The sequence below is a fragment of the Dunckerocampus dactyliophorus genome, chromosome 7 (assembly GCF_027744805.1).
Source record: "Dunckerocampus dactyliophorus isolate RoL2022-P2 chromosome 7, RoL_Ddac_1.1, whole genome shotgun sequence".
In the NCBI taxonomy this organism is placed as follows: domain Eukaryota; kingdom Metazoa; phylum Chordata; class Actinopteri; order Syngnathiformes; family Syngnathidae; genus Dunckerocampus; species Dunckerocampus dactyliophorus.
Window position 1 is genome coordinate 13340761 of NC_072825.1, and position 24776 is coordinate 13365536.

The window sequence follows — 24776 nt, forward strand, 5'->3', positions numbered from 1 at the left end:
AGCATTCTTAAAATCTTATATTGCTTTTAGACTGTCTTCTGTTCGGTTCTCAGATCACTTCATAGGTTCGTACTCTCTTTTGTAATATATCATCATTCAAAACCCATACTGGCTGTTAAAATCCTCCATAAGGTTACGACAGGTCCAATTTTAGTTTGAATGTGATATTTTCCAGGTCAGCCACGTTATGTGATGATTTAACACAGTGTTGGTTACAGCATAGAAAGACTAAAACTCATACACATAGGAAGATGTACTGTCACTAATATGTGGTATGTCCGACAGTGTTGCAAAGCAACGTGGGTGGCAAGCATAGGTCCATGACCCCAGCACAAAGGACAGCTGTAAATTTTAAGCTTCTCATTCACTTAAGAGTCATTTATCATGCTTGTGGTATATTTACTAATTGACTTCATTTTAATATCAAAGACGATGCTTGTCTTTTTATGCTGCATTGCAGCAGCAGGATGGGTCAAAGAAAAAAAATAATGGACAAACAACGACAAATAAAAAAAATACTCTCTGGAATATGGACATAAAGGGGAACATTGGAATTACAAAAAACACAATATAAAATGATAAAATAAAAATGAAAATGTGTATTTTATTTTGCAATGGAATTTTTGCAGTGCCAATGCATTGTTTTCTACAATATATATGTATGCATATGCATTTTCAAAGCAAAAACTGTATGGCAGAGCCATCCATATAACTTAATCCAACTGCTTTCAAAATTGTGACTTCTCAAAGATAAGAGTAGTAGAAGCACAATAATAAAAACGCCGCTATTGTCTTTGTAAACATAGACTGCTTGATTATACAGCCGTACTTAATACATATATGATGTATGCATATTGTATGCAGGAGCTTGTGCTCTGCAGTTTGATGTTGCAATAATTACAACAGTCATAGGGTACGCATTTGAAATCAATTTTGCTTTGCTATGGTCAACTTTCAGCACTCTGCAAACTTTTCAAGCCTTTATTTATGTCCACTAGATGGCGGTAGTAGTCAGTTGATTGAAGTAACCCTTCGCTGTAACTAATATACAGTATGCAAGAGTTCCAATATTTATATACTATATAAGTTCCCAATTGTTGTATTAAGTGATATTATGTAATAATATAATGTGAAATAACCTCTAACCACTTCTATAGAGTCATCTTTAACTGTGTTTATTACAGATGTATATGTGTATATATGTGTATGTATACTGTATTTGTGCAAATATGTGTTGTTTTTTCATATATACTGTATGTGTGTGTGTATATATATATATATATATATATATATATATATACTGTATGTATATATATATATATACTGTATATATATATATATATATATGCTGTATATATATATATATATATATATATATATATGTGTATATATGTATACCTGTTTTTACCTACCAAAAATCCAAATTATTCTAATATATTGCCTCTTTGTGTTTCTTTTGTAGGTGAGTGCTCCCTCTTCACTTGATTTTTTGTGACAAGATGTGGATGGGGACGTCGGTAGATGTCAAAGGCAATAAGTACTCTTTACAACATTTACTCAATCAGACACACAGGTGAAAGAAAGCGAGGCACACCCACTCTTCATTATTAAAAAGGAGATTATTTAAAGATGCTCAAGCAGGGGTGTCCACAGTGTGGCCTGGGAGCTGTTTGTGGCCCGCAGCTGTTTTTATACTGGCCCTTGACACATCTTAAAAATACAATTAAATAGAAAAAGTAAAAATAGAACAACAAAAATTGAAGAACTGAAGAGTAATTTTACGAGAATCGTTGAAATATTACGAGGATAAAGTTAAAATATTCAGGAAAAAAAAGTGGCAATATTTCAAGAAAAAATTCATAATTTTTCAACAATTAAGTCATAATATTATGGGAGAGAATATATATTTTGGAAGCATAAAATTGAAATATTAAAGAAAAAAATTGTTTTTTTGAAGTCATAATATGAGAAATGAAACGAAGAATGAAGATGCAACTTTTGGAAAATTGGGCTGGAACAAAGTTTTTTATGAGAATGAAATTAAAATATTTTGGGGAAAAGTCATAATATTATGAGAAAGAAGATTCACAAGAATATACTTGAAATACAGTAGACAAAAAAAATGTAAATGCAAAAATTGCAACGTAAGGAGAGAAAGTTCACATTAATAATACGCTTTGTCACCTGTAACACAAAGGCTGTTTCTTCTTTAAATATACAGTATATAACATAGGTTGGTTTACAAAATGTAAAATATCAAAGTGGCCCCTGCATCCTTTAATTTTTCACCACGCAACCCCCGGTGGATAAAGTTTGGGCACCCCTGTGCTAAAGAGTAATGCACTTAATTTTGACATATTCAACCTAATTGTTATTACTCTGTACTAGAAATTCATAATGCGTGAATGTCCCATTCGGATTGAGTGATGTGTACAGCAGGGGTCACCAACGTTTTTTCTTGTGAGAGCTACTTTTAGAAAATGAAAATGGCCACGAGCTACTCATTTTTGTAGAAATGATTTTCATAGCTTATTTTAACCCAAACAAATCAAATATGCTTGTTTTACCAAAACATTCACAAAATGCTGGTATCCACAACTCACATTTTATGTTTCAGAATACATTTCTTTCTAGTGTTCTCACATTATTAACTGAAAACCTGAATGAAAAGCAGGCCTGCGGGCGCCTCATGTGGCCGTGGGGGGCTACCTGGTGTACAGTATGAGATGCATACTGTCTACTTTGACTTAAGAGCAGGTTTATCTTTGACGAGTCTTGAGTGGAAAAGGCTGGGTCAAACCTGCTTTTCCAGGCCAACGTGTTCTTTTGAAGTCCATCTGGAATGTTTTACATCCAGCAGAGTATGTCTGGACTCAGGTTCTAACACCTGGGTGTAGCCAAGCCCCTGACACTTCACTACTGTGCTTTAAATTGTAGATCCAACTGTGAGGTGTGTCATGGAAAAGAAGACCCGTAGCTGCGTAAAAGCTTAATTTATCCCGCTTATTGAATATGATTGACATCGCAGAGATTGATAAGTGAGAAAATATAATCTGCTGAGAATAAGAGGCTATAGTGTGGATTTTCCTGGACTTTAGTAAGAATAATAATAATAAAACTGCCAAAAGTGTGTGCTTACATGTACTGTGTGTACAGTAAGCGTAGTAATACTGAGCAGAAACATGCAGGTGATGTTTAACTACAGGGCGATATTGTAATACGAGTAGTACACATACAGTACTCCGTCTTTTTCTACCTTACTGTTTGTGTGATGTACACTTCAGCCGTTGAGGGACAGTAATGACTCGCTGTCTTACCATGTGTACTTGTTTGCTTTGCACTGCAAGATAGAACATCATGAAAGACCGGTTGGATCCTCATTTTGAAAGGCTGCTTTCTAAGCTCAAAGTGTGTGCATTTCTAGAGGGAAAGAGTTCTTTACGTTACGTTAAATAGTTAACCAGCATTCGCTTGTGTTCATTAGAATGAAATGGGGCTGTAAAGTTCTCAAGTAGCTCACACATACTGAGAAACTTGAGAGGTTTGGGGCAATATCCTTCCAAGGACAAACCTTTACCACTTTCATATGTATGTTTACATGCACATGTTAGTCGGATTACAGTAGTCCCTTGTTTAACACGGATAATTGTTTCCAGACCCAACCATGATAAGTGAATTTCCGTGAAGTATGAGTCCCTATTTATAAATGGAATATTTTCCTACTTACAGCATAAAAAAAACTGTTTACAACTTTCTTAATACCTTTTTTCAAAAATATATTAATAAATCATTCTGTTTACAGTTTGAATATGGCCTATTGTTTTTTTATGCATATTTAAGTAAGTGTTATATGTATTTTGCATAAATTAAGCATCTTCAAGCAAAAAAAAAATGGCTAAATGAACTAAAGTATAACTATAAGGCATTCAAAGACATTGACGAGCTGTAGTATTCTACACCGGTCACTAGGTGTCAGTAATGTTATCGTAATATTTGGTGAGACACACAACGATCAGAATTGATCGCCGGAGCAACAGGCTTTTATTGCAGGTTTGAACGATATCACAACAAACACAATAATCCCCAATAAAAATCCTAAATAAAAACACGGGATACTTTTGTGGCCGTTAAAAACTGAAACTCAACTCCAAACCCCGATGTTTCTTCTGTCCGCCTCTTTTTGTTTTTTATTGTAACACACACGGGCACAAGTCTTATTTATGTCTTAAATGGCTTATTTACTCTTATTTTGTCAACTATATCGGGTAAGATGAGTGTAAAGGTTACTACAGGGGTGTTTAAATAAGGAATCCTACTTTGCGGAAATTCACTTATGATGGTCGGGTCTGGAACCAATTAGCCACGATAAATGAGGGGTTACAGTAGCTATCTGTAACTTGTAGAAGACGACTGGTCAGATGCATAACATAGCTTTCTACAGCTCTTATGTATGGTCCGTAAGTTTTCATGTGTGCATAAAAGTTTTAACCAATTTAATGCAAAAATATTTTCTTTTTTTCTGCATGTAAATATACTGTTACCTGTTTGCTTTTCTTTAGCTCTCTGTTTCAATGTGGTTCATAGTATTGCATACAAGTTTTGTATTTATGATTTAGCAGCTGCTGCCCACTGGTTTTTCAGACAGTCATGGAAGGGAAGCTCCCCATTGTTTGGACTATTGTTCCTATTTTTAATGGCAAGAGGTTTCAGACCTGGGTGTCACAGTGGAAACAGGATACGGAGTCAAACCAACCGAGTTGATAAGAAATCTCCTGGAGTGAGGCCCCGTGTGTGCGTGCCTGTGTGGGTGTGTGTATGTGTGTGTGTGTGTGTGTGTGTATGTATCTCATCTACAATCACGGTCACAGCATTCAGACTGTACTAAAGTACAGTTACTTTGCTGACATGTTACGAAAGTAAAATCAAATGCCGTGGTCTTACTGAAGTAAAAGTTGAAAAAAATAACTAATTTAAAATGTATTCAGAGTAAAAATTGGTCATCAGTTTTTAAGGGGGGTGTCCTGTGTAGTGCAAATAAGGGGAAAGGTGATACATAAATGTACTGGGACATATACAATATGAAATGCATCATACATGAATGTACCTTAATCATCAGAATATAGAGTATGTAAGCTGCACCCACTAAATTTGGGATATTTTTTTAACTTTAAATTAAATAAATTCTTTTTTCCGAACAGTATGTGTAACACGGCTGGTTAAACAATAGCCTACCAGAAAAGTCATTCATCTGTGTCCTCCGACGAAGAATTAAAACCACTAAAGTCGTCCTCTTCAAGTCTTGGAACGGAACAGCCCCACAATTCCCTCAGCGCGCACACACTGGCGGTCTCCCTCCTTCTTTCTTTGTCGCTACCAGCGTCACCCCTGCCCTGAAGCAAATCATCCCCCGAGCCCGTTCTGTCCTCCCGTGCACGCAGCAGTCCTGCCCGTCGATACCCGCTGGCAACAGTGGACCTCAGTGGACCCCCAACACCGCTGCACGCTGCCAAGGTCCAAAAGCCGCTAGATTAATCGCCTTCAATCTGAAAAACGCATCACATGCACCTCTCCACGCATTCTCCATGATGGGTAGTGATGTGTGGCTCGTTACTACAATATCTATACTTCCAATACCAAATATTTAGGCTCTAAAGTTGATTCTCAAATCATTTGAGGTAATATATATAATTCAATACAGTTAAAAGTAAGTAAATTATTGAGACCTTGTCTAAATGATATGCAGTTGTTTAAAATAAATGAATAAATGACTCTGATGTCTTATATTCTTTGTTTTATGAGCTATGCTATAATTTGAAATACACCAGTTTTTAAAAATTACCCGACACTTTAGTGGATTTGCACAAAGAATCGGTAACGGATCAGTATCGCCAATACCAGCCTGAATTTTGGTCAGTATAGAATCAGAAAAGAAATCAGTGGTATCACACGTCACTCATGAAGAGGGTGCACACACTAAGAGCAAAATGACTGCTCCAGATGACATGAGATGTTGCCAGAATACGACCACAGATTAGCTGCATCACTGATTAAACTGCAGGGTTCAAAGCATGAAAAAAAAGTAAAGGCTTATATACCGGAAATTACGTTTTAGGATGGTGATGTAGTGCATTTCTTCACGAATGCAAACCACAGTCACATTAATAAACGTGCCAAATTATCGTAACTCATTGTCTTTGTGAAGGCAACCTTTACACATACCACATGAGATTATTTTTCTTTATGTTCCCGAAATCAGTTTAGCTAGAGCTGGATGTGACAACATTTGTGCAATTTATGTTTTATTTTCTTTCTTAACAATTAATATTTTTCCATCTCTCAGTAGTAATGGTCCAAATCATACATGTGTTACTATGTTGTGTGGGTGTGGCGTTGTCTGCCAGCATGGCTTTGCAGTGGAAAAACAGGACTTAGGAAGAGAAATGAAACCTATTCTAACATCAGAGGCACAATCTTGTGGCTGTTTCTGCTTAATGACAGACGGTTTATGGAAGACACTGATGATGGTGAGTCACCGCTGTCTGTAACAGGACTCCAAAGCTGTAGAAGAATGGGTCTATTCTTCCCGCAACCACACACATACTGTGCAAGTTAACTGCACGTCTTACTTTCGTGAAAGAATCAGCCCATGCAGTCATTTTTCTCTCCACTCCAAGGACAGAAAGAATGTAACTGATTCATTGTAGCCAGATGGAGGAGGTTTATGGGAGTGGGCACATAAATCACTTCTGTGCATATGTGTATGTAAAAAAAAAAAAATAAATAAAAAATAACACACAGTGTACGGGTGTGCACACTTGCCAGAGGAGGCAGCCGCATTGTGTTTACACACGCATCTTTGGGATACACATTTAAAAATAAAGTTTGTCCTCTCTTGTTACAATGCAAATCCACACATTGTGTCATGTTGGGCCAGGAAGGCCAGTGTCGGGATCCTGTGACAAGTGTTGTTGTGTGATAGTTGGTTGCCCATAGCAACAGCCAGCCCATGTTCCCCTCAGACTTTGACTGTGGCCAGTCAGCTCGTTGGCCTAACCTTTGGGTTGGGTTGCTACAGCAACCAAAGTATTGCAAGGCCACACCCAAATGTTGACTCACCGTACTAAACTCTTTTTTCTTTTTGTATATACAAAATGCATAACTTTTAGATATAGATATTGTCATTGTCATTCCAGGATCACAGAAAAGTGATTTTACCTCACAATTTACTTTTCCATGTATGGCCATTTTATTTTGTACCTTTTAGCAAGACTACACAGTTCCATACGAAAACTGAGGTTCCACTGAATTAATGAAAGGATGACGAGTGACCCAAGTTTTAGGACTATGTTGGACCTCAGCAAAGTTCATTTTTTTTATGTGTGATTTGCTATTTTTTCATTTCATGGATGATTATAAACATTTGTTGCAAAATAGGGACCATCTAAGTATATAAGATGCACTATGTGTATCTATATAAAATATATGCTGGGGATTAGGTTTTTTTAATAGTAAGTTACTTCAAAAATGCCCATAACAGCTAGTAATGGTTTTATGATAGTGATAGTGATCCTGGAAGAGATTCTTTTCTTTTTCCATTTTATTCTATGGTGACAAAATTGCAACACATTTTTTACCTGCTGTGTCAACCCTTCATCTAAATCTCTGTGTCAGTAATTTGTGACGTTTCTCCGACAAGGCATCCAGTGTGTATCTCCCACTTGGCTATTGTGGCTGCAAGTAGTTGCATTCAGGACATGTGCCTGAGTATCCCGGACAGCAGAGAGAATGCATCCAGGCTGGCAAGGCCTCAAATTTATGGTGCTGATGTTCCTCTGCTTTTTTGTGACAGAAAAGAAAAGATGTCCTTGTTCTTTTCTCACAAATATCCTCCCCTTCACTCGCATTCCTGCTCTCTTTCAGGCCAATGTTGTACACCATGTTGGTACTGGGCATGCAGTCACTCTCACCGGGGTAAAATGAAGAAGTGACAGCCAAACTGTGTTGTAAAAGCAAAGTGTATTGTCTTTTTAATTGGTCTTTTTTGATTTGACATATTAAAGCAACATGGACAAAGGAGACCCCCTTGGTGACAGGTTCTGGCTCAGTCCAAAAAAAGGTAAGTAGCACGTATTTGAAAATGACAATGCTTGGTAGGAAGTGCCTGGTGCTCATGGAAATTGTGCTGCCATTAACATTTCGGCTCACTGAGGGTTGAGCTGAGGCAATTGGGATTATACATTCTGCTCTTCGACTAAGGCAGACTGCTCTTTCGCTCTCTCAAGGGGAACAGCATTGTGGCGCTGGTTCCAATTTCTCTGTTTTCAATCTGTTTTCACCCCTGGAACTCGTTTGCTACACAGCATTGTGGGCTGTGGCTCTCTGCTACTGTATTCTGTATAGCACCAAAAGTTACACTGTACACGACAACAATACTTGTCACTTTTTATGGTGCTTGTTGCAGTGTGTGCTGCAAGAGGAAAATAAACTTCAAAGAGCTCGATAATTGCTGTGAAAAGTAGGTTGGCTCACCTGTGGCTCTCCTAGGTAGAATGAATAATTAGGTATATTATCCACAGCCCATGCTGTTAGCATTAGACATAGCACATCTGCTTCATTATTACGCCCGCTTGGTCCCTTCAGGAAGAGTTAAGGGGGATTTAGAGTCTTTTTGGGAGCCTTTGCTTATTTTGGTGATGATAAATCTGTTACCTCACTTCTTTCCACTCTGGAAAAGGTAAAACCAGGGTGATCTATGGCTTGGGAATTTTTAGCACACACACACACAGTGACTGTCATTTTTTCCTGTAGCACATTGGGGATTTTCCATGTGCATTTATGCATGAATTGGTGAGACAAAAGCCAAGAATCAGTGCTTTTTGCCCCTTTACTGACACACAAGGATCATCTCGTGACACCACAGTGTTTTTTTATTGCTTAGTTCAGCTTCTACCATCAAAATGATTTTTTGTTGGATTTTGGTTTCCTATAAAGGACACCCCATGTATTATTGTGTAACGCACATTTTCCATCATTACTTTGAACACCCCTTCATGCCAATTTTATGGACCCAGTACACTTAAGCAGGTTTAAGCAGGAGCAGCTCCAATAGTGTTTAGATATATTTTAACACATTACTTCATGCCTCACTCTGACCAGGACATTATTTTTTTGGGAAAATGTCCTGCATGCATGCAGGGTTTTGATATACTATCTTGTTTTGTGTTTTGGAATTAGGAGTTGTACCTCATCCTGTTTTCGATATACAGTGGGACCTCAGTTAGCGTCTGCCCCGGGTAGCGTGTTTTTTGGTTAACTTTGAAAATTTACGTCACAATTTTGCCTCGGTTTGCATGCATTCTCTGGTTAGCATACAATGTGGCGCGCTTGTTTTCGAGTTATTAATACATCATCAGCGAACAAAATGGCAACTGGTTTGGTTTGGTTTAGTTTATTTGAACATGAAGGTTACAATGGAATACATCTCGTGAATCATTCTTTGACAGTTCCACATGTCCAAAAGGAGTAGGAAGAAGCAAAGCTTATTTAATCCTACCCCCCATCCATTCTACATCTAGTACAGTACATGTAGTTCACTTCCTGGATTCCATGTCATGTTTTCAGTGATAGTCAGGATAACACATAATAGATATCGGTGAGATAGCCCCCCCCCCCCCCCCCCCCCAAAAAAAAAAAAAAAAAAAAGAGAGAACATTCATAATAATGATAATAATGATGACAATACTAAATAAATAAATAAATAAGAACAAAGCTTTTTTTTTTTCCTTTTTTTTCTTTTCCTTCTTTTTTTTTTTTAAACACAACAAAGAAAATTATAAAAAATAAATAAATAAATAGAAATAAATAAATAAATAAATAAAATTTAATTAAATAAAAAAATAAAAAAATAAAATAAAAATAAAATAAAATAAAAAATAAAAAAAAATAAAAAAAATAAAATAAAATAACAAACCTGACAGAACAATCAGGACTCTTCTGCCTTGTATTTAGCAAACATCAACTGCTTGTATTGTTTTTTGAATTTGCTCATCTCTGTACATTGTTTGAGTTCTTTACTCAATCCGTTCCATAATTTAATTCCACACACGGAAATGCTGTGGGTTTTCAGCGTTGTTCTCGCATATAAATGTTTTAGGTTTAATTTTCCTCTAAGATCATATTTCTCCTCTCTGATTGAGAAATACTTAATTAGATTTTTGGGTAACGAGTTATTATTAACTTTATACATTATTCTAGCGGTTTGAAAGTGTACTAAATCTGCGAATTTTAATATCTGTGATTTTAAAAATAAAGGGTTTGTATGTTCTCTATACTTGGCATTATGAATTATCCTCACCGATCTTTTTTGCAGTACAGTGAGTGAGTGAAGATTGCTTTTGTAATTATTTCCCCATATCTCCACACAATACGTTAGATATGGTAATACTAAGGAACAGTACAGAGTGTGGAGTGATTTTTGATCAAGAACATATTTTGCTTTATTCAATATAGAGATATTTCTCGCCACCTTTTGCTGTATATATTTAATATGAGATTTCCAACTCATTTTTTCATCTATTATAACCCCAAGGAATTTATATTCTTCCACTTTTTCAATATCCGTTCCAACTGAAAGTGGAAGTTACGTCGCCTGTCTAGGATGTCTTCAGAGGTTGACTATCAAAAATGTTAACATAAAACATGTTTCTTCCTGTTTCTTAAATTCAGTAGTGTTTCTCACCTCAATACTATAAGCCAAAATGCAGCCAAACATTTTGGGTAATAGTATTGAGGTGAGAAACACTATTGAATTTAAGTAACAGGAAGGTGGCTGTGGTTGATCTCGCTTCCACATCGTGTCTTTGGGAATAGTTGTCAAGAATCACATCTTCAATGAAGGTAAAAGTATCCTTAAATGTTCATTTATCCCTTTCATTCATCATTTATATCTATTTATATGCATTTAGATTAGTTTTATGCATGTCAAACTATAATTGTAAAACTACTGTTTTGTGTTAACATTTTTGGCTTTCTGGAACGGATTCATTGGGTTCACATTATTTCTTATGGGAAAAATGTATTTGCTTAGCATCCGTTTTGGTGAGAGACCTTCTGAAACGAATTCATGATGCTAACCAAGGTTCTGCTGTAATTATAAAGTTGCCTTCCAACTATCAGTTAACCCGGCAATGTCATCCCAAACAGTCATTCAAAGAGGTCAGCCCTGGAGCTTTTGTTCTTGTCTTTCAAAGTTGACTTTGTTGTTAATACTCCTTCATAATGACCCTCACACATAATGTGGTTGTAAGGATGTGTTGGACGTGCTTGTGTTAAATGTATTAAAAAACACACACGCACACACATTTTTTTTTCATTGAAGCAAACAATTACATTAGATTTAGGGTTGCTTCGCCTCCAAATAAAAATATGAAAAATAATAAATAATGAAGTACAGGAAACTTTGGAAATCCAGTAACAATCGTTACCTTTCGTGTCCGCCACTGTCATTATTAATCATCACCATAATAATTAGGGTGGGAAGCGCCTTGTAGGCCTTCTCTTGCTTGTAAGACACACCAGCTTCAAAGCAAGAAGTTAGGCTATAGATATGAGGCCAAACTACTCCATGTACTGTAAATAAAACATTAAGTTCATTATGTATTGATGTCTAAAAATCATGTGGTGTCTAATCATCACGATTATCATTGACATGAATTTGTGAGTGCAAGGTTTTGTGTGCCACAACTGAACATGAACTGAACATTGTACAGTTACACAGTTTACTTTTTTATTTCGTTCTGTATGGTGGATTACTCGTAATAGAGTACCACAGAGCCTGCACACCTGTTACTGGGTCAACGACAATGGTAACTAGTACATTAGTAATTAACAGTGCTTGCTTTATGTGTGGTGTCCAAAAGTGCAGCCTTAGGGCCATTTGCGGCCCGCAGCTTTTTTTGTTATTGGCCAGCGGCACATTATAAAAATATAACTTAACAAGAAAACAAAAAAAAACAGCGAAAATGTAAAAGTCGGCAGTAATTTCACAAGGATAAAAACAAAATAATAGAAAAAAAAATTGTAATTTTAAAAGAATAAGTCTTATTTTACGAGATAAAGTTAATAACAGCGGCATAATGGCATAATATTGTGGGGAAAAATAACGTGTTTTAGTAGCATAAAGTTGAAATATTAAAGATTTTATTAAAAGTCGGAATATTTGGAAAAACATGCGTTGTTATTCAGTCATTGACAACACAACTGAACACAAAATGCACTTTTAAAATCAAACTTTTTTATTATTAAGGGAGAAAAACATATCCAAACCTACATGGCCCTGTGTGAAAAAGTGATTGTCTCAAATTTGCCAGAAAACATCTTAATGATCTCCAAGACCTCCAAGACCTTGTCTCCAAGACAAGTTTTTGGAAGGTGTGTGTCCGATTACATCTGGCGTAAAAGTAGTGCCGCATTTCAGAAAAATGACATCATCCCAACAGTTAAATATGCTGGTGGTAGTGTGATGGCCTGAGGATGTTTTTCTGCTTCAGGACCTGGAAGACTTGCTGTGATAAATGGAACCACCAGTAAGTCCACCTCTGAATGGCTGAAGAAAAACAAATTGAAGACTTGAATTGACTTTGGAGTGGCCTGGTCAAAGACCTGACGTGAATCCTATTGAGATGCTGTGGCAATATTTATCTTGGTACTCGCTTATGTTGCTTGCTGTTTAAATACTAGTGGGGGTGTGTTGAGTTATTGTCAGTGGACAGCAAACCCGCTGCTTTCCAAGCCGTGCAAGTTGTAGCCAAGTTTAATTCATAGAGTTGTCCCTTGAAAATGTATAATAAATGGTTGTTGAAATGTGAGGAGTGTACTCACCTTTGTGAGAAAACATACATATAATATTGAACTTTATTAATTAGCAATATGTTGAAGCAAAAACCCATTCGCCTATTAAAAAGAACAATAGACAGTTTCGAGTACTCTATCATTAACAAGCTTAGCCTCCTTGCAAAGCATTATTCAACATTCTCTAAGTTTAGAAGGTTTCTGAGATTGGAGGTGTTGAAGCTCTACCATGCTTCAGCTCTGGTAGGGGGCACAGCTGTCACTGCCTGAGGGGTCAAACTCCTAACTATAACCTGTCAGGAGACAAATTAGTCCAATAAAAATAGGCTTATCATCTAGAGAGAAAGGGTAACTTTTGCCATTTGTAGCCATTTGTCACAGCTGCAAAATCTGAAATATGAATTATCAGATAGCCTTGTATTCCTTGTCATGTAAGAATAGTTGGTCATTCATAATCATTTGGCCTTTGATTTCACCGTATCTTATTGTTCATGAATTTGAAAGGGTTTTGCTGACCTTTGCTGACTATTGCTTGGCACTGGAATCAAAATGGAGGCCACGTGCGCAGTACCAATAGAGCCCAGCCTGGGAGGCCTCTAAAGTGGGCCAGCCGCCAGCCAACATCAGTATGTGGTGACAGGTCTATTCTGGGACTTGTGAAGGTCTGAAACATTGTAGTAAATGTGCACCCTTAACCAGGAATCTTTGTCTTACCTTTATCAGCTGGCTACTCCTGCAAAGTCGCATACATTTGTTATTTTTTATTATATTATACAGGCCGCATGGAGGCCTAGTGGTTAGCATGTTGGCCACACAGTCAACATGCAGTCAACACTGTGGGTGTGTGTGCGTGGGTTTTGTCCGGGTACTCTGGTTTCCTCCCACATTCCAAAAATATGCATGTTAAGTTAATTGGCGACTCTAAATTGTCCATAAGTATGAATGTGAGTGTGGTTGTTTGTCTATAAGTGGCCTGCAATTGGCTGGCGACCGTTCCCGGGTGTACCCTGCCTCTCGCCCAAAGTCAGCTGGGGAAGACTCCAGCATACCCGCGAACCTAACTGATGACAAAAGGCATAGAAAATGGATGGATATTATACATTTTAGTATATTTAATATTTGTATGCTATATGGCTGATGAAGCCTGAACAAACTCACTGTTGGGTGGTCAGGGGTACTTTGTGAATTCGGATATTCATCTCAGAGAGCCATGTCTGTGATGCAAATACCCTCACATCAGATAGCTCTCGGCTCTCAACTATATTTAAAATATGCATATTATCTGTGATGATTTGTGTATTTGTTTTGCATACAAAAACACAAAGCAGACTTTTTGCAATTTCATCTGCCTCAAGGTAATTGCAGCATGTTAATGCGAATCGGTTTTGTAATTCTGAGGAACACCCGACGTGTAAAGATATCTGAGAAACCCTTTGTTTGCAGACTGCTCCTCCCATTTTATGGTTTGAATCATTAACCCAACAATTAAGTTGGCTATTTTGTAACACCTTTAACAAAGGAGGCACATACCGACATGGACCGTCCTTTTTTTTGCAGTAGGAGGGCGAAGGTTGTAGCACTTTGCTGTAGTGCTAAGTGCATTTTTGTTGACATCATCATAAAATGCACAGTCCAACACCAACACAATACCACCTGCTCATGCTGTCATCATGAGCAAGTGTCTGAACACCTGCCTGACCACTACACAAACAGGAACAGAAAACAAATGAAAGTTGGGGATTTTGCAGCTTCCATGTCTTGGAAGCCTTTTCAGTATGGTTTTTATTTTTTGTTTTTTTGTCTTATTTATCCTGAGGAACACTTTTGGCTACTAACTTGATAATCTACTGTTGCACTCAAAAATTATTCAACCCCCAATATCAATGACATTTACTTTGCACTGTATGTGCATGAAAAATGAGTGGCTCCAGGCCAGGTTGGATTTAATCCAACTGGTCATCTCTCTTTTTAAGATTAGTTCAGTTCATCTCATCTTGTTTTTTTGATGTGATTGACGTGAAGAAAGGTTGTTCCACAACAAACCTATCCAACCATGCATTCGTGGATCTTGCTTTGTGCACACCTTGCTTGAAAAAAATTGCATTTTCCAAGAGTTGTATAATTTTACTGTTTAATTTTTGTCCATAAAAAGACTTTCTGACCTCTAGGACATTATACAGTATTCCCTCACTCAATTCTGGTTCACCTTTCGTGGATTCGCCATTTCGCGAAATTATTTCTTGCTTTTTTTTTTTTTATGACAGCGTTTCAACGCTGTTACAGGCCGAGCCTGGCCCTTTAAGAAGTGGGAACTTGAGTGACTATCTCTTCCCTTTCTCGGCTGTCTGCACCACCCATTGTTTTCTGCATCCTGATTGGCTGTAGACCATTGTCAATCAATCTCCTTCATGCTGTCCTGCCATATCTCCGGTGTCATCGCTAGCTTGGGGTTTTAGAGCCTTAAAATATATAAAATAATTTTAAAACAATTAATGTGGATACTTTGCTGATTTCAGCAATTGCGGGTTATTTTGGAAACCTATCCCCCACGATAAACGAGGAAACACTGTATATGGCAAAACCTTAACTTCGGGAAAAAAATGTGATAGAAGCGAAAGTCTGACTATGTGCTAACAGTGTGTCGGCCCACCTTGTTGTTGCAAATGATCTCCTGGCTAAATGACAGGGTTGTAGTCCAGCAGTCCCAAAGCATCGATTTATGGCTTGCCGGTCCAGTGCTGCACTCACAAAAAGCTAATTTGACTGTTGCCTTGGTAAATATAATAAAAACAGTTTTCCTCTAGTGCCTGAATGCGTAATAGTGCTTGTGGTTTCAAACACAAGGAGGAATGCATGTTTTTATAGCCGCTCGCTGTAATTTCGCAACTGCTGTCTATTATGAGCTTTTCATGACTCAGTCAGTGAACATGCACTTTCTTGCGCTACCCGATGGTCGCTTTACCTTTGCTTCTAACTGGACTCTGTCCATGAGAAGTCACTATTAGAGACAGAGAGACGGACGGGAGACAGATGCGCCGGAGAGAGAAGTGAACTAGGGATAGAAATCTGATATCATGTCACTGCAAGGGCTGAAAAGGTTGGCCATAATGCACGGTTCTTTTTATAGTTATGCAAGGGAGTTCTTAGATCATTTGGGGCATGATGTTCTAATGTTAGCCAGTAACACGTCTCTAAGGTGCATTACCATGTGTTACATCATTTTAATAAACTGCAAAAGGTTTGCTGATTTTTCACGATGCGTATCATATATATGCAATGTAACATTTAAACAGAGTATATACAGTAGAACAGTAATTCCTGCCTTCAAATATAAATCCTCAGACAGTTTTTTCTTTTGATATGCTATTGTGTGTTGACATTCATTTAGAAACTGAGAATGCCACACCTTCGACTTAGAAGGATATCTGATCTGGAAACGTGTTAAACTAGATAGCTTGCAACCGATAACCTATATACATGAAAAACGAGTGGCTCCAGGGCACGATGGATGTAAGCCAAGTGGTTGTCTTGCTATCTTTAAGTGTATCTGAGTTTAGAAAATCCCATTCACAGGGCTGTTGTGTGTGTGACACACCAAAGGGTGTGTGTCAGCTTGCCGTGGTGTTAGCTTAGAGGTGTGTGTGTGTGTGTGTGTGTGTGTGTGTGTGTGTGTGTGTGTGAGAGAGAGAGGGAACATTATACCGGAGGTGTGTACTTTTGCATTGGAGTGGGCGTTTCTGTAGAAGTCACAGAGCCACTGAACATGTGCTCAGACACACTTCAGTGGTGTGTTGCTCCATTCATTTGATTCGCTCTCTTTTTCTGTTAATCAGTTTATTGCAGATACTTTTTTCTCTTCACTTCCTTGCAGCTGTCGTTCTATTTACTCTAGCGAGAACTTTTTTTTCCATGCAAGGTTTTTTATAAGGAATAGAGAGGGACGGTAGGAGGAGCCGGACTAAGAAGTGTACTTCACTCTTTCTCTCACACACACTCTCATGCGCTCCCTCTCTTCCATTCTGTCATTGCCATCCCAGCAGAAGGGAGCCACATTGAATGCTGTGGGGAACATACTCTGAATTTTGTTTGAATCAAGTCTGAGAAAGGACTATTCATTCTTCATGATACCTGGTGAATCAACAAGAACAAAAGGGTGAGAAAGAAAGGAGATATTGCAACATTTTTTTTCTCAATCTTTTTTGTCTCGTTCAATTGAAACACGTGTTTGCCAGTGTATTTTTTTCACACAGTAAAACGTGTGGCTTGAGTGGAGGCTTTTTTTCTTTCCACTTAGAGATAGCGTAGATATAAAAATGGTTGCAGGAATGCTTATGCCCCTGCGGGACCTGAGGGCGATCTATGAGGTTCTCTTTCGAGATGGTGTCATGGTAGCCAAAAAGGACAAGAGACCTCAGACAAAGCATCCTGAGATACAAAGAGTGAGCAACCTACAAGTAATTCGTGCTATGGGTTCACTTAAGTCCAGGGGCTTTGTAAAGGAGACATTTGCTTGGAGACATTTCTACTGGTACCTAACCAATGACGGTATTGTTTACCTGCGTGACTTCCTCCGCCTGCCCCTTGAGATTGTTCCGGCCTCCTTGCAAAGGTTTAGGAAACCAGCTGCCACTCTGGCTATGGTTCAACGAGCTGCACGGGTCCAATCTGTTGAAGGTCCAATATCTTATGTGACCAAACCAGGGCCGAGGGGTGAAGCTGAAAGCCAAGAAGCAGTGGCAGAGCGTCAAAGCTACCGCCATATGATGGGTCGCAGAGAAAAGGAGAGCTATTCTGCTGGGACCCCCAGATTCAGGGGTCGTCAACTGTCCGCAGAACTTGTCAGGTCTAAGAAAATGGAAGACCAGTCTCATTCTCTGTTTACAAATGGAAACAATTTCAGAGGTGAATCCAGGTCAATGGAGGTCAAAAATGTGCCTCATCAGCAGCTTGATGTCAGCACTGAGAAGGCAGTACCATCATCACACAAAAGGAAAGTAACTGAGATCCAAAAGGAAAAGCTATCTTTAAAAAATGATGTGCCAAAGACTTCTTTGATAGCAGTATCCTCCAAAACAGCCCCACAGGTTACTGTGCCTACTGTTGCCGAGGCTACAACAGCAAAGATTAAACTTGAGCCCTCAACTCTTAAAGCAAATGCAGACAAGCTCAAGATTGAAGAAAATGCTTGTGTAACCAGCATTTCAACTGTCTCTTCACCTCCTGAAACAGAAGTCAAGGATGAGTGTAACAAGGAGGCTATACATCCAGTTAAATCTTCCCAGTTAACAGCCATTGCTGTCCCAGCAACAGATCATGTAAAACCAAAAGCTTTGACTGTGCATGCTTCTGCTAAGGGAACTAGCAGTCTTGTTGCAGAAACCGTCCCAGCCACACCTGTCATCACCAAAGTCAACAATCAAAATGTTATGGAAAAGATGCAAAAGCGGAATGTGGATGCAGAGCTTGCCAAAGATGGAAGAGCAACCGATACAGGAAGATCCCAAATGCAAATGGCAGCTTCTCAGGAAACATCCAAACTCCTAATAGGCACTGACATTCAAGATGCCACAGAAGAACAGATCAAGGGAGCAAAGATTAAACAGGAATTAGCAAAATGTACCACTTTAAAAAGCCATACTGAGTCTAAAACAGGCAATGAAAAGGCGAAAAAGTCATCTAAAGTAGTCATTGTTAAGGAAACAGCCAAAACCGAAATAGATCAGTGTGTGACCAATCCAGTTGTGTCTCTGAATGTAGCAGAGATCCCGAAAGTCTCGAAACTCATTGTGTCAAACGTGAATCTCCCAGCTAAGTCTATAAAGAAGGAAATCTGTGAGAAAGCATCACTGGCGGCCTCACTAACTGATGTGAATGCGACTGTCACAACAGTGATGGTGAGTACTGAAAAGGCAAAACCAGACCAAGAAGAAATTGAACATAAACAAATGAAAACAGATGTAAATGCAACTGCATGTGTCAACGCATTGGCACCAGAAGAGGCTGGGAAACTTTCTGAACAAGTTTCAACATTGGTGCAAATAGTCACTTCTTCCGAGCTCAGTCAAACCATCGTGCCCACAGAAGTGCCTATTGAGAACAAACAAGTGACTGAGGGAAGCTCGAAATCTAAGCGAAAGAAAAAGAAATCTCAAGCAGAAAAAAACAAGAATATAACTGCTGAGGAGACACCGGACACAAAGTTGGAAGAAAAAAAAGTTAAGACTGGCGACGAAAACCATAGCAAACCCAGCATAACACATGAGGGACCATCATCTGCGCAAGTAAAGGCTGAGCCAAAAATAAAAAATGAAGGGGAAGTAACTGATGGTGCTAAAACAGTGGAGAAAACCTCCAAACAATCAGAAGTTCAATTTTGCCATACCACAACAGCCCCCCTAGTGGGTCAACTAGAAGCTGCACCAGTTAAAGATTTTTTGCCTCATATGGACTCTGTGAAATGTGAGGAAAGAACAACTGCTAAAGTGGAAACAGTGACAGTCCAGAAAGAAATGGTAGAGGCTGTACCAAAAATGACTAAACCTGACAAGAAAACCCTTGAACAAACATCAGAATCTGGAGGGGAATTATCAAGAGGCGGGAAGGTTAAATTGCAAATTGGGACTTCCGTGTCTTCGACCATAAGCACAAACCCTGAAGCGGAAGCACTGATGTCCACTGACATGACAGCACTGCCTGTGCACACAGTTAAAGACAGCCCGAGTGTGACCTCTGAACTGAAAAAACGTAATGTTTCTCCGAAAACGACCCCTGAAAGAATGTGTAGTGAGGAAACCAGACAGGCTGCAGCTGCGCTCTCTGAGGCCCGAGCAGACAAAGGAGGGGTGGAGCCAGTACTGCCTTTTGCAGAAAAAGCCAAGCAGGAGGTTCCGAAAGCAAAAACATCCTCCACTGTTAGGGAAGCACCCGAAGCCAAAGAATTAGTGTCAGCAGAGCCAGTGGTAACAGCAGAGGCAGCTGTAGCTCAGGCACAGGCCAGCCCCCTTGTCAAGCAAGAGGAGCCTCCCATAGTTGCACAACATTCAGCCACTCCGGCAGCAGAGCGCAGCACAGAGAATTCACACTCTGTGTCGGTGGCCTTACAACAGGAGGAAGAGAAGAAGAGGGACTTGGAGGACACACCCTCTGCCACTGCAACACCCGCAAGTTCCCAGCCTCACTTGGGGGACACCTGTTTGTCCACAAGCCCGGAAACAGACGAGGGCAACATGAAGAGGAAAATCGTAGTAGTTGAAGAGGTAGTGGAAGTGAAGCAGCTTGTTAGTCCTGGGGCAACTGGGGAGCAGGCACCTCCGCAGCCTGTGCAACCTGAGGCAGAAGAAGATGAGTTGGACCTGGATGTTCTGGAAGAAATTGCCATTGAGAGGGCACTTTTGTCAGGAGCGGCGGGTGGCAAGGTGCAGGGAGCCTCACCTGAGGCAGACTGGGACCACTCACTGGAGGCACCAGAGGAAAAGACATGGCCTAACTTCATAGAAGGTGTGTGCACAACTTATTTTACTTCCTGTATCTTCCATTGTTTCACCGTGTCTTGCTTGTTAATTTGAAATTAACTTATAGCAACACTTAAAAAAAATATATTACAATGCCATGCACTAATGATAAAATTTATTTTTTGTGTTGTAATCTATAATATAGCAAGTGTACAACATGACATATTATGAAGTGTAGCCTCTTTAGTGTAAGGCAACTCACAGCTGTCTCTTTTTATCAATAGATGGTGTGAATAATCCATTGAGGCATGCTTGGGATTTAATTATGCCTGTGTTAAAATAGCAGTGGCAGTTTTCACACAGCCATGATTTATGACTTCTACAAATTATCAAAGCTAAAATCGTTAATTAAATAAAAAAAATACATAAACATAAATAACAGTACTGTATAAGTAGAAAAATACAGTGTTCACACAATCACTGGTGGTTTGCAGTGACAATTAATTAAACAAATCACATGCAAACTTATAGTTTAGGTAGGTTTTTGCACATGGTTAAAAGTAAAAGTCATAATCTCTAGGGCCATACTTTGCATGTTTGCCTAATTAGATTATGCAGACCTGAGGTCACTCTAACAAGGTGGGGCTGTTTGCTAAGATTCAACCTCGCCTGGTCCCTGTAGAGATACTAAAGCCAGATTGACCCAGTGAAGGAGGCGTGGTGCTTTTGGCAGTCTCTCTCATCGAGTCACTTGCCATAATACTTCATCACTGTTAAGATGTCTTCATGGAACCCTGGTTGTTGTCAGCTTGAGTTTGGATGAGAGATACTGTAGGTATTCATGTGTAGGATTTGGGAGGCAAGCACACACGCACGCAATATGATAAGAGCTTTGCAAGTTTGCCTACTTTTTTTTGGGGATTCTTGAAAAGTCTGGTTGGTTTTGTGTTTCATGGCAGAAGTAAAACTTGAGTCTTGGCACTGAAGTGTGTGCTTGTGATTCAAATTAGTTGGAATTGGAAAGTGAAATAAAAGTCCAGATCACGTGACAGTTTGGAGCCCTCTAAGGGCATTTGAAGAACTTCACATGGGCGTTGTCTGGTGTGGGTGTGAGCAATAGAAAAGAGTGAGGGAGCTGGAACAGCTTGCTCATAGCTCTGCAGTTGTTTGTTTGGTAAAACACGTGACAAAAGATCTGGATCTAATTAGCTAGCCTTATTCAATATGTGGTCTAAATGTTTTAACTCACAGCAAAGAAACAATACCCCACCTAATTTCCATCTCATCGGACATATTTTAAAGACACTGCTGACTTCAAAAGAATGACTTCAAAGATTGTATTCTTCATATTTGATGATTGTTTGAAGGTGTTATATACAGTATATTCACATAATGTACTCTAAGTATGTATAATAAGTGACTACAGTATTTCATGTCCCACTGCTGACATCTGCTGTCCATTTACAACCACTGTTGTGTTGAGAATGGACAACAAGCTTAAACAGGTGGTGCTTGGGTGTCTCTGTCCTTCTGATTTGATCTTTGTTGAATGTTGTGCTCAGTTTTACAGTCAAGCCATTTTTAGTACTGAGTTCTTTGTGCTTGGTTTGCTATCTAATTATATGTCTGCTTGCAGATAAAGACATTCCTTAATATTTATGTAGTTTTGTTTCAGTGCTGATTAATCCTGTTTAGAATGCTTTTTTGTGAATGTGAATGAATTAATGAATAGAGTGCTGCACTGAAGTGGTGGACACTCCATTCTGGATTTTCTTGGCATGCTTGAAAAAGTGTTTCAACTCTACCCACGCATGGCACCAGCGATAATCGGACTTGAACACACCACAGACATACCACTGAGGTCCCCCTTGTTCGCATCTCTGAACTGCTGCCCAATGCATACTTGTGTAATCGGTTAAATGAACAACTACACTATGCTGCACGTCAGTGTGTTTCATTGTGGTGATGCACCCTACTGGCGCTGTGACCAAACTATTCTTAAACGTGAGGGCTTGAATTCTGAATCTGAGAAGAAAAGAATGAAGTGGAATATTGCAATTTATATAGTTTTTGTTAGCAGCTCGCAAATATCTTACCATTTGCTTTGTCTTTTGACGGAATTATAGTTGTCTCATCATAGCTACAATAGAATCATAGAATAGAGTTGTGTTGTCATTCTACTTTGTGCAATGAAAATGAACTGCAGACCTTGTCATAGTTCATTAGTTACTTGGCTGAGAAAGGAAAACACAAGCTCACCAAACAATACTTATTATAATCATTTTTTATTAAGATTGTGTTAAGTGGCCTGCAGTCAGTGGGGAAACGCAAAAGATATTGGCCCTACAGTCTGAAATGATAGTTAAAATCACAAATCTCTAGCATACATTTGAGTTATTTTGAACTTGAAAATCTTTAATGGAAAAGAACAATTGACTAGTGACTTGTTTGTGTGTGAAACGTTTGTATCCTTCTTGTTCTTCAAATCGAATTAATTTTCCCATAAGAAATCATGCAAATCCAATGAATCGATTCTGGAATCCAATGAATCGATTCTGGAATCCAATGAATCGATTATGGACACCCCAAAATGCTTTTTTAAATCGTTTTACAACATTTGTTTTACATGCAGAAAAAAAATCAAAATGTGTATAAATGCATATACAAAAAGATAAATGAACATTTAAATTCAGTTTTACCTTGATTTTTTGACAAAGATGGCGATTACAAGCAGCACGGGAGGAGGAGAAGAGATAGAGAGAGGGGGTTATTTTTCAAATTCATGGTGTTTCTCACCTTCTTTATTAAAATTCTGGCACTTGCAACTTTGTTTGGCTCCATTGTGGGTTACTTATTTCAGCTTTGATAATAAGAAAAGCAGAGACTTGTGGCATAACTGTGTTAGCAAAGAACTACAGAGTCAATGCTGATGACGTCATAGACATGCAACAGAGCTGGGGGACTATTGTGGGAACTTCCGTTTTTCATGCTAATAGGCTACAAACATGGAGGTTTTGTCATGAAAATATGTTCTGAACACATTTGGACTCACACAGTGCATAAATCACGCGACAAGATGTGCCCCATATTGTACGCTAAGTGGGAAATGTACGTGAACCAAAGCAAAGGTTTTGCATACATTTTCAACATAAGCCAACAAATCTGCTAACTGGAACACTGGAACCTGCATATATTTTGGAACCAATTTCAGTAAAAAGAAAGATCGGGGAGGAAGGCATTTTGCTGTGTGCTTTAATAGACTATGTGTTGGTGTTAGTAGATTTTTAAGTAAGTAGTAAGTAAGTTTTCAAAAGCAACCAGATGAAACAAGGAGCAGGAAAGTGATGCACCATAAGAAATATGCTGCAGCACCAAAGCTGTTAGCTCAATATCAGCCAAACCCAGGAAAGAGAGATCAATACCATGTGGAATCAGTTGTAGGTTTGTCCAAAATACTTAGGACTTTAGTCATGTTCCAGAGTAACATCTGACTGAAACTACTTCAACTGTGTGTGCTGTACTGAAGTAAGACTTATCTGTTACATACACATTCCATGTGTTCATTATTCCGCTGGGTGCAATTATCCTTCGTGCGCTTGTCTCTTCACCATCTGACTATGGGTGTCGATTGAAACTTATTTCCATGTGGACGCAAGCTTGAAATACATTCTAGTCACGTGTTCTTGAATGACGTGCATGAGGCCCCTGAAAAGATATAAGAATGTTCATGAAAGGACTTCCCAGCACATGTTTTCTCCATATAGTTACCATCTGAAGTGTCCACGTTTCGAGCCTGATCTCCAGACACAGGGTGGGATTGCTTTTAGCATTGCAGAGAAATGAGACCGCTTGACAACCCTGTATACCATGTGCATATAGGAAAACAAACTATATTTAGGGATTGCTGTGCACTGTTTTGATCCCAGACAAAATAGGTGATTAATGCTAAAAGGTCAGAGGATGGCAGCCTCTTTTGCCGATCAAGCCACAGTTTTAATAAGTAAACTCTGACGCTGACCTATTTTCAAAGTCACTCATTCAGTCCAAAATGGGCTAAATAAAATAGAGATAGTGGCTTTGGGAACGCCATTTCATGAACAAACGTCTTGTCATTATGATCAAATAGCTCCATCTTGATCTTGTCTGACCATAAAACCTTTTGTCCTTTTTAGATCTTCATTGAATTCCTTGAACCTTGTCATTGTTTTGAGTATTGGTTATTGGTTATGCTGCCAAAGAGAAACTTCCAGCTAAAATTAGTGATCGCTAAGAAGAAGTTAATTGACCTTGGCCTTGTCAAGACATTCTGGAATATACAGGGTCAGGCAAAATGATCTGACACATTTGTAGGTTAAATAAAAGGCGAATAAAGTAAAGAAACAAGAAAGTGTTTTTATTTTCGAAAAGTACATATAATGCCATTCTGTTTCATTATGTTTTAAAAATGAAATCAGTCAAATGGGATCCATTTTTGTC

General features: G+C 38.7%; 1 protein-coding gene across 29 annotated transcripts in view; it reads left to right on the forward strand.

Moving 5' to 3' along the window:
* LOC129185395 (plectin-like) overlaps positions 1-24776 on the forward strand; it is a 109576-nt gene that overhangs the window by 38221 nt on the left and 46579 nt on the right. For 7 of the 29 annotated variants that reach the window (XM_054782392.1, XM_054782393.1, XM_054782394.1 and 4 more), the window contains exon 1: positions 9886-20346. The exons of 13 other annotated variants lie outside the window; for them this stretch is intronic. In XM_054782392.1, coding sequence (XP_054638367.1) covers positions 17163-20346 — 3184 coding nt within the window. In that variant the 5' untranslated portion in view covers positions 9886-17162. Of the gene's footprint in view, positions 1-1462; positions 8117-9884; positions 20347-24776 lie in introns of those variants that run through there. 9 more of the 29 variants (XM_054782414.1, XM_054782418.1, XM_054782415.1 and 6 more) reach the window with 4 other exon arrangements.